The sequence below is a fragment of the Gracilinanus agilis genome, chromosome 2 (genome assembly GCF_016433145.1).
Source record: "Gracilinanus agilis isolate LMUSP501 chromosome 2, AgileGrace, whole genome shotgun sequence".
In the NCBI taxonomy this organism is placed as follows: domain Eukaryota; kingdom Metazoa; phylum Chordata; class Mammalia; order Didelphimorphia; family Didelphidae; genus Gracilinanus; species Gracilinanus agilis.
Genome location: NC_058131.1, coordinates 468,718,123 through 468,737,063, shown reverse-complemented (window position 1 = coordinate 468,737,063; position 18,941 = coordinate 468,718,123). Strand labels below are relative to the sequence as shown.

The 18,941-nt window shown below is 35.7% G+C and overlaps 1 protein-coding gene across 2 annotated transcripts in view; it reads right to left on the bottom strand.

Moving 5' to 3' along the window:
* RTN1 (reticulon 1) overlaps positions 1–18,941 on the bottom strand; it is a 272,390-nt gene that overhangs the window by 125,879 nt on the left and 127,570 nt on the right. The window contains exon 3 of one of the 2 annotated variants that reach the window (XM_044662023.1): positions 13,766–14,557. The exons of the other annotated variant lie outside the window; for it this stretch is intronic. Within the exon in view, the coding sequence (XP_044517958.1) occupies positions 13,766–14,557 (792 nt within the window). The remainder of the gene's footprint in view (positions 1–13,765; positions 14,558–18,941) is intronic. 2 annotated transcript variants of the gene reach the window in all.

The window sequence follows — 18,941 nt, the reverse complement described above, 5'->3', positions numbered from 1 at the left end:
CTCCACATAACCCTAAAATAACTCATTTTCACCCCTCTTTTGAATTTCCCCATTTCTATTGAGGATACTACCATCTTTTCAGAAATCCAGGTTTGTCATCATTTTCAATGCCTCATTCCCACTCACATACCTCATCATGTTCCTGATCTTGTCATTTCAACTGCTACAATATCTCTCACATCAGTCACAACGTCTTTCATGTCAGTCTCCTTCTCTTTAGTTGGTATCTTTGTCTTTTGGCCACTAAAATCTACCCTCCATATCAATTGCCAAAGTGATTTTTTCTTTTCTTTTTTAAATTTAATTTTATTATGCAAAATACACTTCCATAGTAGTCACTGCTGTAAGAGTATATATATATATATACATATATATATATATATATCCAAAACTCCAAAATAATACCAAAAATACACTGATGTGAAAGATGGTATGCTTTGAACTGCATCCATCCAACTCCAACAGTTCTTTCTCTGGAGATGAATAGTATTTCCCATCATAAGTCTTTCAGAACTGTCCAGATAAAGTGATTTTTTCCTAAAGCATAATTCTCACCATGTGATCTCCCTTTACAATTAATTTCAATGGTCTCCTATTAATAATTCTGGAATTAAATTTAATCCCTGAATTTGGCTCTTAAAATCTTTGACGACTTGAATTTTTTATTCACCTCCATGGAGACAATAATCCAGACAAACTGGCCTTCTTACTGTTCTTCATACATGATTCTCCAAATCCCAACTCTATGATTTTGCACTACACATTATCTCCATGCTTATTCCCTCTTCGCTTCCATCTTTCAGAATCCCTACTTTACTTCTAGGCTTAGATCAAGTGCCACCTCCTATATAATTCCTTTCCTTTTATATTATATATAATTATATAATTCCTTCTATACAATTCCCAACAGCTATGAAGACCTTCACAAATCACTTTGTATTTCTTTTGTTTATATCTATCTATAAACATTCAGTCTCTACTAAGTAGACCAGATATTCTCTTGTGCACAAGGATTGTTTGACTTTTTGGTTTTATATCTCCAGTGCCTACACATTGCCTACCATGTAGCAGATATTTAATAATACTCATTGATTTTTTGATTAAGTAATTAGTATTATTCCCTAGCCATCACAAATTGAAGAAAAGAATGAAATGTGTTATTCCAAAATATGAAGGACCTTAACTTTGCAACCCAAGAAAATAATAAACAAAACCATCTTATCATCAAATGGACAATAAGGGATATTCAACTAAAGAAAGACATTTAAAACATTCTTTTTAAAAATTCCTGGCATAAGTAAAACATTTGACTTGTGAGCCCTGCTGATAATAGAAATAAAAGAAAAATAACTAAGTACAAGTATCAGGAAAATATTAAACAGTGTAAACAATTGTTTCATGTCTACAGACCACTCTAAAATAACTGAACTCAAGGATAAAATTAAAAAGCAATGAATCATAAAGAAACAAAAAGGATCTGAAGGTATATAAATTTAAAAGATTCTTAAAGAATCAGAAGGGAAGAGGAAAGCTCAATGAATATTCCATGGATTAAACAACATACCCTCTTATGAGTCAAGATCTTTAGGGAAGGAAAAACAGTAGGACATTTTTGGAAGCAAGTGACAGAGGGATTTAGAAATGAGATTTTTAACTCTGAGAGTGATGAAGAGAGAAGAGATAATAATTTCTACAAGACTGTGGGGTTGTACAACAATAGACAGAACATTTATTAAGTTATTACTGTGTGCCAATTGGTGGGTTAAAACTCAATGTAGGGGAAGGACTAGAATGAGTGGACTGAATCCTGAGATTTGCCCAAGAAGGGGAAACATAAGGGTACCCCTGAAAAAGATTTTAAGCTATGTGGATAAGGAGTGTGTCTCATCCTTCTGGCTTGGTACTTCAAGGTAATGGGGAAAGAACAGAAAGAGCACTGATCTAGGAGTCAGACAAATGTGGATTTGAGTTTCAGTTCTGCAGTTTACTTGCTCTGCCATATAGAAGATGCTCGGTGGTCCAGGACCTGCAGTCAGGAAGATGACTTCACATCTAGCCTCAGACACTCACAGCCCTGTGTCCCTAGAGAGTCACCTAACCTCTCTGCCTCAGTTTCCTTATCTTAAATAAAGGGTTATTATGCTTTAAAATTTTTACTTATAAATTTATATTTATAATTGACACTTGTGTTTTCTATCGTAATTGTTTAAGAATAAATTCTTCCTTCCATCGACCCAGAGATCTTTTCATTTTAACATCTGAAAAGAAAAATGATAAAAAGTTCAGTAAAGGGCAGCTGGATAGCTCAGTGGAGTGAGAGTCAGGCCTAGAGACGGGAGGTCCTAGGTTCAAACCCGGCCTCAGCCACTTCCCAGCTGTGTGACCCTGGGCAAGTCACTTGACCCCCATTGCCCACCCTTACCAATCTTCCACCTATGAGACAATACACCGAAGTACAAGGGTAAAAAAAAAAAGTTCAGCAAAACCAATCAACATTCTGAGTACATCTGACAACATATGAAATATTCCACTCCATAGTCTTGCTACCTCTGCAATAAAGGAAGGGCAACATTTTCTCAGCTCTTCTCTAAGTCCAAACATAATCTTTATAATTACATATTGTCTAGGTTCATTTCATTGTTCTTTTCATTTGTTATGTTGTAGTCATTGTGCATATTTTTCCTAGTTCTTCTTGCTTTTCTCTGCATCAGTTCATAAAACTTCCCATGTTTTTATGGATCTTTCTGTTTTATTATCTCTTAATGTTCTATACCATAATTTTTTGAGTCATTATCCAATTAATGGACTATCTTTGCTCATTTTGCTTATCCCTAAACTTTCTTTCTTCTTTTAAAAAAGTCCTACCTTCTGTTTTATAAATTCTAAGACAGAAGAACAGCAAAGGCTAGGCAATTGAGGTTAAGTGACTTACCCAGGGTCACACAGATAGGAATTTGAACAGATTTGAACCCAGGAATGGTACTCTCTATCCACTGTGCTACCTACCTGCCTCTGTTGCAAAACTTTCTACTCCACTTATATAATTGATACTCAGTTCACTCTACCAAAAAATGCATTCAACATTGCTTACAATGTTCATGCCCAGTATTTTAATAATAATAGCTAACATTTGCATATTCCTTTAAGGTTTGTGAAACACTTTACAAATTTCACATTTTAGCCTCACAACAGTCCCAGAAGATAGTTACTATTATCCCCATTTTAAGATAAGGAAACTGAGGCAGAGAGGCTAGGTGACTCTCTAGGGACACAGGGCTGTGAGTGTCTGAGGCTAGATGTGAAGTCATCTTCCTGACTGCAGGTCCAGTGCTCAATACACTGGACCACCGAGCATCTTCTATATGGCAGAGCAAGTAAACTGCAGAACTGAAACTCAAATCCACATTTGTCTGACTCCTAGATCAGTGCTCTTTCTGTTCTTTCCCCATTACCTTGAAGCACCAAGCCAGAAGGATGAGACACACTCCTTATCCACATAGCTTAAATGTCACAGCCAGAGGCTTAAGCAATCCATTATAGTAGTAGTAGCTGACCTCACCGCCCTACTTCTTCGTGGCTCTACAAAAGAGAGTCGGGTTCCTAGAGAGGAGCTGCACAGCGGCAATACACTCATAAGCAAAGATTTTTGCCCATATACTCAGTGACCTAATGCTCTCTACCTGAGCAGGAATCAGAGGAACATTCTTATCTCATCTACTAAGACAGCATAGACATAAAATAAAAAGGCTGGAAAGGAATTTGAGAAGTCCAATAACACACTAAAAACATGTCATGTCTTCTCTACCTACGACCACAGCTCCTTAGCAGTCACAGGAAAATCATTTTTAGATTTCAGATTTTTAAAAGAAATGTTTAAACTTAAAAAGGTTTAAAGGAAATCTAGGGGTTCAAGGCCACATGGCCGTCTTGACTCTTTTAACCTGATAACTTAAAAAAAGAGAGGGGCCAGTTCTGAACCAGATACAGAATAATTATAACTGGGAAACAGGGGAATTCACATGGGAGAACTCTTAATTCTTAGTGTGCTCTCTTAGTACTCTACCAGCCTGCAAGTGCTAGGGTCTGGGACACAAGCTAGGTCTCAGGTATGTGTTCTGGATGTCTGTCCTATCCCACACCTCTTCCCAGAAATATGAGGAAAGGGGAGAGGATGAATGCATGCTGCCTTCTGACTAGGACACCATTTTAGGTTAGAGACTCTTTTTTTATTATTATTATTAAAAACTCTTACCTTCCATATTAGAATTACTTGATCTTAGCCAAAAAGCAGAGAAATGATCTGTATTAGAATCAATCAATACCATGTATTGATTCGAAGGCAAAAGAGTGGTAAGAACTAGGCAATGGGGGTTAAGTGACTTGCTCAAGGTCACACAGCTAGGAAGTGTCTGAGGTTAAATTTGAATATGGACTTTCCTAAAACTCTATACCCTCCAACTGCCCAGCTTTTGTTGTTGCTTCACTGCAATTGCTAGGTTCAGTAAAGCAATCTAGAAGAACAATTCTCAATCTCTATCCACTGAGCCACCTAGCTGCCCCCAGATTAGACTCTTAAATCTGCAGACATTGTTCCTGGAACATTCTCCCTGACTTTTCCTGACTCTACCAAAAAAAAAATGCAAAAGATGCTGATTCAGTTCAGCTGAAAAAGGAAAGGAAAAACTGGGAGATTGGGGCAATGTGGGTGGCTGGGTTTGAAGGAAGGAGGGTGGAAATCCAGATATATCTTTCCTGAGAGAAAGACAGGAGGAAAGAAGCAAATATTGATTTGGTATTTTATATTCAATTCTGTTCTTCTATCCTGTATTTTATAGTTTATTTCACTCTGTAAATTATTCTATTCTGTAACTATATTTTGTATTCCATGAAAAACCAACCCAATCTTCTTCTTTGCATCTGAATGAAGAAGCTTATCTCTTTCCCACAATCACTGTTAATTAAAGAGAAACTCTGAGCTTAGTTTTAGAAGTACTATTCTAATTATCACCTCAGCAACACCTGTAAAACATTGCCACCAAGAGACATTTGTTATTTCCTATAATTTCAGTCTTTTGGAGAAGCTGAATGCTACCTGTGTAGCATCCTTTTGAGAACTGGACTGGTCCCGTCTTAAGGACCCAATCCTTATAAATTTCAGGTGGCCTTGATTCATGCCCAAGTGCTTTTCATTCCTGTTCAATATCAGCACATTGGAGATGGATTTCCAAATTCCAAAAAGGCTTTTTAAGACAGAGAGAGAGAGTTGGACCTGGTCACATAGGTACTGTATACCCCATCCTTTATTAATCGATCATGATTCCCCAGTCCCATGATGTTGCAAATTGCATAATCAATGATATGATTTTTGTTCTGTTCTTTGTTCTATGCATAAAAAAAAGTACTGCAGAGAGCAGTTAGGTAGCTCAGTGGATTGAGAATCAGGTCTAGAAATGGGAGCTTCTGGGTTCAGATCTGACCTCAGATACTTCCTGGGCAAGACATTTAACTCTTATTTCCTAGCTCTTACTGCTCTTCTGCCTTGGAACTAATCCACTAATTGATTCTAAGATGGAAGGCAAAGGTTTTAAAAAATAAAATAAAAATGTACTCCATCTTCAACTTGAGAGTCTTTAGCATAAATGAAGGCAAGCTATTGACTTTATTGATAGGTATGTGCATCACTGTTAATAAATGTTATCTTGTTCAAAGAATTGCTTTAGTTTACCTTTTTAAAATTTTCAATCATGACAGTACTCAGGGCAAGAACATAAATCATCAGATTCTAGCAAGCCAACTTCAACATATATTCATGAATAAAGAATGAGGTACAAGGAAATGAATAATGGAAAAGGGTAGACTGAAAAACCAAAGATTTTTAGAGAAAAATCCTCAACAAAAAACAAAAGCAAAAGCAGCTAAATCAATAATATGGATCCTAATGCCAGAAGGAAGGATGAAGAACAAACTCTCAAAGAGAATACAAAGCTCTACTAACAAATACTACAAAACAAAGGAAAAATGTATCTCGGTTTCTTTTTGCTAAACTCCCCTGGATTCTCAAGAAAGCACAAAAACAACACAAGAAGCTCCAGACAGGTTCAAAATTAAAATAAAATCTATAAAAGAAGGAGTTAGGCCTGAATATAGGTAAAAACTTAGATTTTTCAATGTAGAATTGTTAGAAAGCTTCAATTAAGAGATTAGGAGAGAGAAAAAGAATCCATGGTCATAGAGTCCTCTTTAAAGACCATGAAGTAAGAGGGCAGCTAGGTGGCTCAATGGATAAAGAGACAGGCCTAGAGATGGGAGGTCCTGGGTTCAAATCTAGCCTCAGATACTTCCTAGTGATATGACACTGGGGCAAGTCACTTAACCCCCATTTTCTAGACTTTACAACTCTTCTGCCTTGGAACTAATACACAGTATTGATTCTAAGATGGAAGGTAAAAGTTGTTGTTGTTGTTGTTTTTTAATAAAGTCTGTATGGGAAGTTCAAAAGATTTGGAAATTAAAAAAGACTGAAGTGGAGGTAAATCTAACAAAAGAGAAGCAAAATCAATAACATTAAAATGGGACATGGATATTATGAAAGAAAAGCAACTGTATGCAAACAACCTAAGGATAATAGGTACAGAAAAAGAACACAATAAAAATATAAAAATAATACCACAATTAAATAAGTAATAAAACTCTCAAGAACTTCTGAATACAAGAAAAGAAAGTTTCAATTGAGAGAATGCATAAATTATCTCTAGAGAAATATCCTGTGCTTCATATTCTAAGACACTTAATGGTTAAACATAACAATTTCAAAGGCAAACAAAACATTTTTCACATAGCCAGGAGAAAAATAATTAAAAATAAAGGAAATTCAAATAACATAATTATTATTCTGTAGGCATAAGAAGTCACAAAAGAAAATGAAACACTATTTGGCAAACAGTCTTAGAGCTAACAAATCAAAATGATATTTCCTGTAAACATGAGCCTAATCATAAATCAACAAGATGGACACTATGCAAAATGGGTGAAATATTCCAAAAAAAGAAAAAAAAAGCAGACAAGAGCAGAATATTCAAGTTACACCCTATCAGAACACATATGTACATATATCAAGAAAAGTACAAAATCCCATAGGTGAAGGTCATTTTAAAAACAGAGGGATTCCTGAGTTCAAATCTGACCCCAGGCACTTAATAGCTGTGTGACCCTAGGCAAGCCGCTTAACTCTGACTGCCTATCTTTTATCTCTCTTTTGCCTTGGAACAGAATCATTAGTATCAATTCTAAGACAGAAGGTAAGGGTTTTTAAAAAGAGGAAACAATTAACCTATAGGGTTAAGAAAAAACAATAGAGGATGATTAAAAAAATTAAAAACAAATTAAGCAAGGCTATAAAAATGTAAACAGAAAGAGGAGAAGTGAAGATGGAAGACTAGAACAAAAATATCATAGATAAACCCTATGACAGACACCTTACATATAGATTAAACCATGTATTTTGAGGAATAGAACTGAAAAAAGATGGTTCACACTTATGGAAAGAAGAGGTAGGAAACAGAGGAGAACTGATGACACCTCTATCATTTCTATTGGTTAACAAAGAATGGTTGTAGGAGAATGGGAAAGGTTAGAAAAGGGAGAGAATGAAAATGGGGGACCAAACCTGGGGAAGAGGGAGTATTAACCCAATGTAGGGAAAGGAGTTCTAACACAGAGCATCAAAATATTTGCTTGGATAGAAGATAGGGACCTCATGATGGGCATAATTAGAGGAAGTTGGTGCATTGGGGGCAGGGAGGTTTCACATTATCTGAGAGAATGTTGTGCCCACAAAGGAGAATATCATAGATAAAGGATGTGTGAGGTGGTAGTATAGAATGATGGGGAAATCTGGAACCAGATATAAGATGGTATGGTCATTAGAAAGGAAAATGATCATAAGACAGGCAGGGGATAAAATATGACTACATGATTTGGAACATGTAATAACTTTTATTACATGGAAGAACATCTATTCAAATAATAGAAAATGAAATACTTTTCAAAACAACCCCCAAATGGAATAAAATTTATGGGAATTAATTTTCCTAAGTATATTCAATACCTATATAAATAAAATTACAAAATTTTCCTTAAAAATGAAAAGAACAACAATTAGAAGGATAATCTGTACTTAAAACTGGACTATAGCAATATAATAAAAATAACAATATTACTCAAACTAACTTACAGATTCAGTTCAATACTAATCAAACTACCAAGAAGATACTTTATAGAGCTAGGAAATAAAGATAACAAAATTAATTTGGAGGAATAAAGATCTAGAATATCAAAAGAAAAAATGAAAGGAAGAAGAAATGAAGAAGAGCACTTCTACTCTTCAGCCAATAGCAAAAAGTCATTATCATGAAATATATTTGATATTGGCTGAAAAAACAGTAAATTAGATCAATGGAACATACCACAGAAGGAAAAATCAGAAATAACCAAATTCAGTTATCCATTGTTTCATAAACCAAAATCATTATCATCATCTTCACCCAGGAAATCACTATTTGGTAAGTACTGTTGGAAAACTGGAATGAAATCTGGCAAAAATTGGGTAACATTAGCATCTTATGCCATATTCCATAATACATTCAGAATGGATATATGACCTGAATATTGAAGATCATGCCATAAAGAAGAGAATCAAGTACAGCTATGGCAGGGGATGAATCCCTAGCCAAATAAGGGATAGAAGTGATTACAAAAAAGAAAATGGATGATTTTTTAATAACTTGAATGAATAATGAGTTTGAATTTGCAATTGCAATATGAAATTGAAAAGTTCTAGCTTGTGAAATAGTAACTCAATTAGGATAAGAAGGAGAAAGGTCAACTGAGGGGGGGAATCTTTGTATTAAATATCTCTGATAGAAAATTGATTTCTAAGATATAAAAGAAACTAATACAAATATATAATATTAAAATCATCCTCTAGGGGGCAGCTGGGTGGCTCAGTGGATTGAGAGCCAAACCCAGAGACAGGGGGTCCTGGGTTCAAATTTGACCTTAGACACTTCCTAGCTGTATGACCCTGGGCAAGGCACTTGACCCCCCTTGCTTAGCCCTTACCATTTTTCTGCCTTGGAACCAATACCTAGTATTGATTCTAAGATGCAAGGTAAGAGTTTAAAAAAGAAAGAAGAAAGAAATGATAATCAAGTTGGTCCCATAGAAGACATATGAGAAGGCAAATTCTCCAAATCCCCTTTTACAGAGGTGGGAGACTGAATAGAGATTAGCACCTAAAATATCTAACTGTTTTCATGTGTTAATTAGTTTTTCTGAATTAGATTTTTTTTCCCTTTTATTTATCCATTGTTATAAGGAATGGTTCTCTGAAGGAATAGGAAGAAGGATACCTTGAGAAAATGGAAATAATATAAAAGCAAAAAATTTCAATAACATGCTATTTCAAAAGCTTTTGTTTTACTGTTTGTTTTTTGTTAAAGCAAGGCTAACTGAAAAAATCAGATTTCAGGATGCCTGGAATCTTAAGGCCAAAGTGAGATTGATGATTATTGTAGTAACTATTGAGTCCTTTTAAAAGGTTGCCTGATATATTTATTTTTTCTTTTAAATCTTTACCTTCTGTCTTAGAAACAATTAAATAGATACATGTAAAACCCAGTGGAATTGCTCCTCAGCTCCAGGTCAGGGGAGGGAAAGAACATGAATCATGTAAATGTGAAAAAATATTCTAAATTAATTCATCAATAAAAAATGGAAAAAAAATTTTAAAAAGAAGCAATTAAATGTCTATTCTAAGGCAGAAGAGCTTGGTAATTGGAGTTAAGTACTTTGCCCAGGGTCACACAGCTAGGAAGTATCTGAGGCCAGATTTGAACTAAGAACCTCCTGTCTCCAGGACTCACTCTCTCTCTCTCTCTCTCTCTCTCTCTCTCTCTCTCTCTCTCTCTCTCTCTCTCTCNCTCTCTCTCTCTCTCTCTCTCTCTCTCTCTCTCTCTCTCTCTCTCTCTCCTGAGACACCTGGCTGCTGGTAAGAGATGGATTAGGCAATACTGGGTAACTTTCACAAGGTCTGAAGTGACATGAGCAGACATAGCTTCTAAATGGGTTATGAAACATTCTTATTCATAGTCACCAGGAGTCATATCCAGATTTTGGTTTAGGGTTTCTCCCTAATTCCTCCACCCCACCCCAAAAGTATTTTGTCTTCTACTTCAATTTTATGTTCCCAAGTTACTACATAAGGAAGGGACACTATAAAATTTCATCTTGTGAAGATGTCAAAAATACTTATGTGCTAAGTTGTAAAGATATCATAATATTATACTATTCATACTCAGCCCCAGATCACAGCAAATCCTCTTTAACTAAATCAATAGCAAAGTTATGCACAAATATTTTAGTCTCAGGACCACTTTACCATCTTAAAAAGTTTTTAGGAATTCAAAGAGCTTTTGTCTATGTGGCTTATATCTATTGATTTTCACCACATAAGAAATGAAAACTCAATTTATAAAAATGTTTACTTTGAAATTAAAATAATAAACCTGTTATAATAACATTTGTATGAAAAATAATTTCCCTCCAAATGGTGGGAATGACATTGTTTTACAGAGTTTTCAAAGGCTTCTTGATGCTGGCTTAATAGAAGATAGATAGATTCTCTTTTCTACTTTTTAAATCTGTTTATGATGTTTTTATGGTATTTAATGTTTAATCTGTTAAATTCAAATTTACTATATTTAATCTGGCGTGCTATGTTATTTTGGTTGAAATAATAAAGAATCTGATATCTACTTGGAAAAAATATGTAGTTGGATAAACATCTTATTATTATTTAAAAATTTTTTAATTATTTTTAGTTTTGACCTCAAAAATGCCCTGAAATATGTCTCAGTGACCCATAGGAGCCTCTGGTCCATATTTTTTTTTAATTTTAAACCCTAACTTCTATGTATTGACTTATAGGTGGAAGAGTGGTAAGGGTAGGCAATGGGGGTCAAGTGACTTGCCCAGGGTCACACAGCTGGGAAGTGTCTGAGGCCGGATTTGAACCTAGGACCTCCTGTCTCTAGGCCTGGCTCTCAATCCACTGAGCTACCCAGCTGCCCCTCTGGTCCATATTTTTAAAACTACTTTAATAGTCAGTCATTCAAAACTGACAAAACTCATCATCCACATGAAAAATGAAGTGGATGAAAATGTGTTGTTCTTCTCCCATTGTTGCCCAAATTATGCTACATGGATGCATATCATGTTAGTATAGCAGTATATATTTTGGATAGACATTGCTGTGCCCACAAATGACTAAGAAGAAGATACGGAGTTTGATCCATATTTGGGAAAATAAAATATTTTCCATGTATTTTGGGTGCTTGATGCTACAAAAGCACATCTTCAATATCAACATTCTCATAGTAATACTAGATGAAAAGGGAAAGTGAGTCTAAGGACATAATGCAGTCCAAGGAAAATTTTATTTTTTAACAATATATTTTATTTTAAAAAATAATATATGGCCTACAATCTTGGAATACCACATTCTCAAAAAATCAGAATTATATATACCCCAGGTGTTGGGAGAAAGGTGCATGGCCAATGCTTGCAAAATGCAGCATATTGCCAATATTGGCATGGATATGAGGAGCCAAAAAAAAAAAACCATCATTAGGAATATGTTTGGCCAGAATAGGAGGTAGTCTATCCATTTAACAAAAAGGATAGCAGGTATACCACATATATACTACATTGTTGTTCTTGATACATTAAGAGGAGCACAGGGATATCGGGTGGATTCTCTACAAAGGATATGAACAAGAATATAGAAAATGGGACATGGAAAGGCTGTGAACATACCAAAATACTACTGACGCTGAGACCACAGATCCATCTAAGAATCTAGATAATGATATCAATTAATATCAATTAAGTTATTGCAATATGCAATATGCAGTAAGTTATTGTAATATGCAATATGCAATAAATTATATGCAATATATACCTATGCATCAGTGAATATGCATTAGTTGGAGATTGATTTTAGAAGTATGGTTTATAATAATATCATACAATTTATGCTGTGTGGTTCACCCTAGGTTTTATTTTTTCTGTGGAGATTATGCTTAGTAAATTATTAATTCTAACCTGGCATGTCTCCAGACAGTGTGTACTCAAAGAATAGAATCTAATTTTAGCATTAGCATAATAAAAATGGAATTTACTTGCCAAAGGCCCCTACATAATGCAGTCCAAGGTCAATGAGAAAGAAGGCTTTCAAACTTGACCCAGTCCAGTGTTGCTTTATCCCTTATGCAATGTATCAGGCAAGATGAATTAATAACTGCAATTACACAAAATCTCTGATCCAAATAACTAAGAACAATGTTCACCCTAAGTCTTTTTTATTATGTTCTGGGAATGCCATTAAAATTCCTTTATTCCACTTTTATTTCGAAGAACCCAGAGGCTTAACTTCAAAGTGATGGGGGGTGAAAGTGGTTCCCTCATTTTTTTAATAAGATGATGTCTGTTTGCTAATAGCATAAAGTTAGCATATGCACCAAAACGAATTTATATTTTTGGAATCATTTACTCCAAGAAGGAAATCCAAATTTACTCTAAAGAAATAGAAAGGCAGGTGGATTAGCAGGGCAGGCAACTGAGGTGATATTGTAGTTTTCTAGGTCTACATTAAATTTTAACTCAGGTGGGCAGCCCAATGCTATTCCTGAGATAGTCAGCATCAACATCCATCCTTTCTTACAAAAAGTCTTATTTGTTCACTTAGACTTTTTACTGTAGTAACATGAAATTCAGGTGAGGTCCAGAGGCTGCTTATTAAAAAGATTTCTACATCCACATACACCCAATGTTTGAGTATAAAACATCAAGACATTAATCAATTATGTCAATTTTTCCCTTACATGATTTCTGTATATTATCTCTTTCTAATCACTGACATTCAAAATCTCCACTTAAAGATCAATCTGTGAGAGATCATATGGCTAAATTCAAACACTCTGAATTTGTAAGCAACTTTTAAAATAAGGAAATTACTTTATAGATTATTTTAGAGGGGGAAATGGTTTATATTATTTCATCCTAGAGAAATAAGTTCTAGTTGCAAGAAATGCTCCATCTTTCCCCAGAGCATCAGGGACCCAAAACACTGAAGCTCAAATAGTTAGGAGAGAGGGCAGAAAATGCATTGTCCACTTGAGACTATTTGGCTGACAAAAACAAAAACAAAAATAGAGGTTAGTTAGTGCTGGGAACTACTTTTGAACACAGCAGCCCCGAAATTGTAAGGGAAAAATTGTTACCATCCAGGATAGGGGAGGAAGAAAGAGAATGGAGAAGGAACTAGAAAATAACAGAAAACAGGAAATTCAGCCATGGCTTTCAGAGCAGCTGAAGGGAGCTTACTTATTCCATTCAGAGAAACTGAGAATGTATACAAACCCACTCATTATTATGTATGGAACAGCTCTGCCAGCAAAGGAACCATTCAGAGCATCTGATTCAGTCACCAAAATTCCAGCTGTGAATTTAAAATTTTTTTCTTCGTTGTCCCCTTCCTTGGAATTGTTTCCTAGTCAATTGTATAACCAGCCTATTAATAATTCTGAGCCAGGGAGGTAAGGGAGAAAAAGAATAACCCCATCTGTTTAGTACTGCATTTTAGGGGGACAAGAGAAGGGAACCCAAGCAAACATATCTAATTCAATCATAAAGGCTTCAAAATTACCTTTTTGCTTATTTAAAAACAGCAGTGGGAGCGAGGACCAGATTTTTTGCCCAGAGTCCTTTGGAGACAGATTACTCTGATTAACACCTGTCACACCAGCTGTTGTCTTCTGGGATAGTTTCCCCTTTACTTCTTCAGTTCTGCCATCAGACATAGGGAGCTCGGTGCTGATTTGTGGGGAAACAAAGGAGCATTTCAGGTACGATGCTGACTCTGCCAGGTTTTGCCTGTTCATTTTACTCTCCTTGGCACTGTTGCTCTCATCATATTCAGAAGCCCCAAGGTTCTCTGTCCTGGAACCATTTTCCTCCTGGATAATGTCCATGATTATGGGTTTCATCAAAGGAGAGTCCTGCTCCCTTTTAGGGCTTTCCTCAGAAGCAGAGGAGGCATCACAGGATTCAATGATGAGCTCACTGTCCAATTCTGCTTCTCGCTCCTCTCTCAGGATACTGTACTGAATAGAAGGAGAGGCAGGAGATGGTGGAGGACCACTGATATGGCTAAAAGTCATATAGGTGGACTGCAGCATCTCTTCTGCAGCCAAAGGATCTTCAGAGACAAGCTCTATCTCTGAGTCACCAGATTCAGCACTGCTAACTTCATGGTCCAAAGGGCATGGGGCGCCTGGTGGTCCAGACTTGTTTTGGGGCTCTGGTTTATCAGGAACCTGTACCACCTCCTTTGGGCTTTCAGTGGCTTCCAAAGATACTCCCTTTGCTTCCTTGATGGCAATGATAAGCTCATCTTCTGAGAGGCTGCCTTTACCTTGGGACTCTGAGCCAGATGGTTCTGTTTTTACAAAAACAAATAGAGAAGGCACACACACACAAAGACAGACAGAAAGAAGAAACAAAATTTCATTAGAGAAGATGCTTGGTCATTTCTTTAGAAACATACAATCTTGCAGGCAAAAATCTAGGTTGTTTCCAAGGTTAGGCACAGAGACAAGCCACCTGAACTGAAAAGCTAATTACTTTTATGGTCCAATTATTGTTAGGTCTCTCTAAAGGCATCTTACTATTAAAAAATTCAATTAAATTTAAAATATTAAAAATAAAACAAACCCAGGATTAATGATTTCTTACAAAACAAACTTTAGTTGTGTGTGTTTTAATGTGGTATATAATATCTAAAAGTTTTACTTTTTATTTTTTCTCTTTGGAGAAGATATTTTAGTATTGATGAAGAAGCAGTCCTGGTTAACAATACAATCTGTTACAACCTCTCAATTTACCATTATCAATAAATATTTATTGAAACAATGGGACTTTAAAACTATAATTAAAGCAACTCTAAAATTTCCTAAAATCATTCCAGCTCATTTTGTTCCTCGTGTTTAATTCAGGATCCTATTTGTCGTCTATCTGCAGAATCTTTCAGAGATATGGATACTAATGAGCTATATCTACTAGAAATGGATATATATATATGATATATCTAACTATATCAATGGACAATAAAGCCACTCTTTTGTGAAAATGCTTGAACAGAAAGCAAGTCTTAGACTAATGCTCTGGGCCTTGAAACCCTTGAAACAAAGGATGAAAAATTAATCAATATAAAAATAAATTCAAAAAACTATTTTTATTTTTTATTTAATCTGATTCTTATCCTCTTCTCCTAGAAAGAAGGGGAAAATTTATTTTATCATAAAATCAAAAAGGGGTGGAAGAGAGTGCTGAGGTCACCTGGTCCAATTCTTTCCTTTAACAGATGAGGAAACTGAGGCAAACATCATACAGGGGTAAATAGAAGAGGAAGGATACAAACCTACTTTTTTGACATTTGCATATTTGTGAGTTCCGGCTGTCAGGTTCAAGAGTGTTCAGATATCAACAGGATGAAAACAGTGCCTTGCAAATTTTCTTTTTGTTCAAATCAATGATTTCATAAGTGTAGGGAACTATGATGTAGAACTCCCTTCACAGACTCAGATTAGTGACCCTTCTATAACTTGAAGTCTTAGAGAATTGTACAGGGGCACCAAGGGGTCAGGTAATATGTCAACAATCACAAAATATGTGTCCAAATTAAATTTTGAATTTAGTTCTTCCTGACTCAAACAGTTCTTTATTCACTACTCCACACTCTCTCTTGTCCTGCGCAGAATGGATACTAAATTAATTTGTCAAATTGAATTTAATTATTGCTCTTTTTTGATACTATAAAATGCAAATATTTGGGGCAATGTGAGTAAAAGAATTATACTGTTTCTATAAATCCAGGCCAAGTCCCTAGCAAGAATTTCCTTTTATGAGGGCAGCTGGTTGGCTCAGTGGATTGATAGCCAGGCCTAGAAATAAGAGCTCCTGGGTTCAAATCTGACTTCAGATACTTCCTAGCTGTGTGACCCTGGGCAAGTCACTTAACCCCCATTGCCTGGCCTTTACCACTCTTCTGCCTTGGAGCCAATACATAGTATGAGAAGGTTTAAAAAAATAAATAAATCTCCATTTTCCTACATTTACGAGTTCTTACCAACGAACAATGAAAAATACTCCCACAAAATGTTATTGGGCTATTCCCAAGGGGGTAGCCCAACTCAGATGCTGATGAAGAATATCCTAAGACTTTATGAGAAATCTTGTAATCCTTAGAGGAAGACCAAGACCACACTAATGTGTTTGGGGGCAGAAGGCTGACTCAGCTTGGCTTTGTTTCAGGGCATGAAATGTGCAGGGATCATAGTTTTAGAGATGGAAAGAACTTTGGAGACCATGGAGTACCACTAGGTTCTTCATTTTAGAGATAAGGAAAATCAGTTTGTGATTTGCCCAAGGCCATAAAGGTCATGAAAGGGGCAGTTCTGAACCCAGTTCCTTTGATTCCATATCCTTTCATTTTTTCCATCCTCCTTTCCTAAACTATCTGAATAGGCTACTTTTTCATTTCTTTCAAAGCCTGAAGATTAATATAAGGAATTAATGAATTGGAGTGGGAAAGATGGAAGTATCTTATATGTACAATGCTGGAATGCTGATAACAAAGCTCTAGTTGGGGAAGAAGATGATACCCCTGGCTATACTTTCTTACCAGTTAAGGATCCAAATTTAATAGCAAATATTTACATATCCCTTTATGATTTATAAAATGTTTTGCAAATATTATCTCATTTAATCCTCACAACAATTCTGAGAGGTAGGTGTTATAATAGCATGTAATAATAATTATTATATGTAATAATAATGTAATAGCATATAATAATAATTATCCCCATTTAACAGATGAAGAAACTGAAGCAGACAGAAGTGAAGAGACTTGCCCAGGGTCACATAGCCAACAAGTACCTGAGGATGGATTAGAACTCAGGTCTTCTTTATTCCACTTGGCTATCTTTATCAAATCTATAAGTTCCAGTCTGTTGGCTGGAAACATCTAATTAGGGATGGGATCAAATTTTCACTCTTTTCCCAGACCTGTGATTATTTAAAAATCTCCTCTCCTACAAAATTTAGCAACACTGCTTGGCACAGCATAGATATCTAATGTTGGATTAGAGGTAGCTTGGGAAGAGTGCTTAAAAATGCCTCCCTCTTTGCCTAGGGTGCTTTTAAGTAGTTTTGAAGAGATGCAGACCCACTTGACCAAACACAACTGGCATGTCACTTATATTGGATCCAACTTTTTGGGAGATGTACCTAGCTCACGTATAGAGAAAAACCACATACTAGGGCCCTCTAGGTAGTACAGTGGATAGAGAGCCAGGTCTGGAGCAGAAGGACTTCAGCACATCCTAGATGGCACTTAACCCCAATTGCCCTGCCCTTGTCACTGTCCTTTCAGAATTGATACTAAGAAGTAAGGGGTTAAAAAAATACAATCTAACTCCTCCATGATGTCATCCCTCATTCCCTGCTGAACACAATGATCTTGCACTCTTTATATTTCATATATTTTGTTCTTTTCCTTCAGACTGTTTCTTATTTGTTTTTGCATCACCAGAACCTAGAGCAGTAACTGGCAACCAGATGTGTTTTAAAATGTTTCTTTATTGAATATATAATATTAGGTAGTATAGTTATCTAGGTTTGTGTCTTCTAGGGATGGTGTGCTAACATCGACTCCAACAGGCAAATTATTAAAATTTAATTAAAGTGAATTATTAAAATTTCAACATGAGCATTTCTATCATGGAAACCAGCAGAAATCAAGGCTTGCTTTATTGTCTTGTTGATTGTCTAAGGCTTAAGAAATGGTGGATGAAATATTAATAATGCAGATTAAATTTTAAGGTGTTAGGTGATTACATATTTTTAAAGAACATTTACTAGCACATCCGAGATTTTTATACCTCAACTACACTGATTGCAAGCTCCAAGAGGTCAACATCTCTCCCATATTACAGTGCTCTGCACACTTAATAAATCTTTAGTGAATGATATTATACTTATTAAGGAACTATTAGCAAGAAAAATATGAGAAAAGCAAGGCTATACAAGAGAGTGCCTTCTGAAGTCCCAGATCTAGAGCTAAGACTCTGTGAGTTTAATAAGCGAAAACTTGAGTAAGAAAATATTTGAGCAAAGGATACTGGAGCAAATAAACATGATTAATGAAGAAAAATGTAAGTAATTTGAGACATCATTTCTAGAAAAGTCTGTGCTAGGAAAGCCATCTGAATGGATCCACCAATGCTTTGCTGAAATGAATCAGTTGATAAAAATATCTCTTCTATACAGAGAAGAGACTAGAGAAAATCCACAAATGCCTCAGATGGGATAGCTGGTGACACTTCTCAAATTTTTTTGTTAATAATTCAATTTCAAAATTATACTGAAAAGAAGGTGTTTGTGGGTGTTTTCTTTCTTTTCAAACACTTCTCATCTGGTCAGGTCTAAAAGAATAAAAATAAAAAATCACATACTGAAACTTGCATCCTTAACATTTCACCCCCAGAGCAATTGAGAGAACAAGAGAAACAGGAAGCACAAACTATATCTGCTGGGTTTTGTTTCAGAGTCTAGTCACCTTTACAAAAAAGGCCAAATCAGTTTCCATTAATTCTAAAGTAGAAGCAGAGTTTCCACAAATGAAAGGCTACCACTACTCTCGATCCCTTGCTAAAATGAAAAATGTGTAGATTATTCATAGATCCACTAATATGCCCTTTGGAGTAGCTCATTCCTCCTTCTCCTCCTCCTCTTTTTCCTCCTCCCTCCCTCCCTCCCTCTCT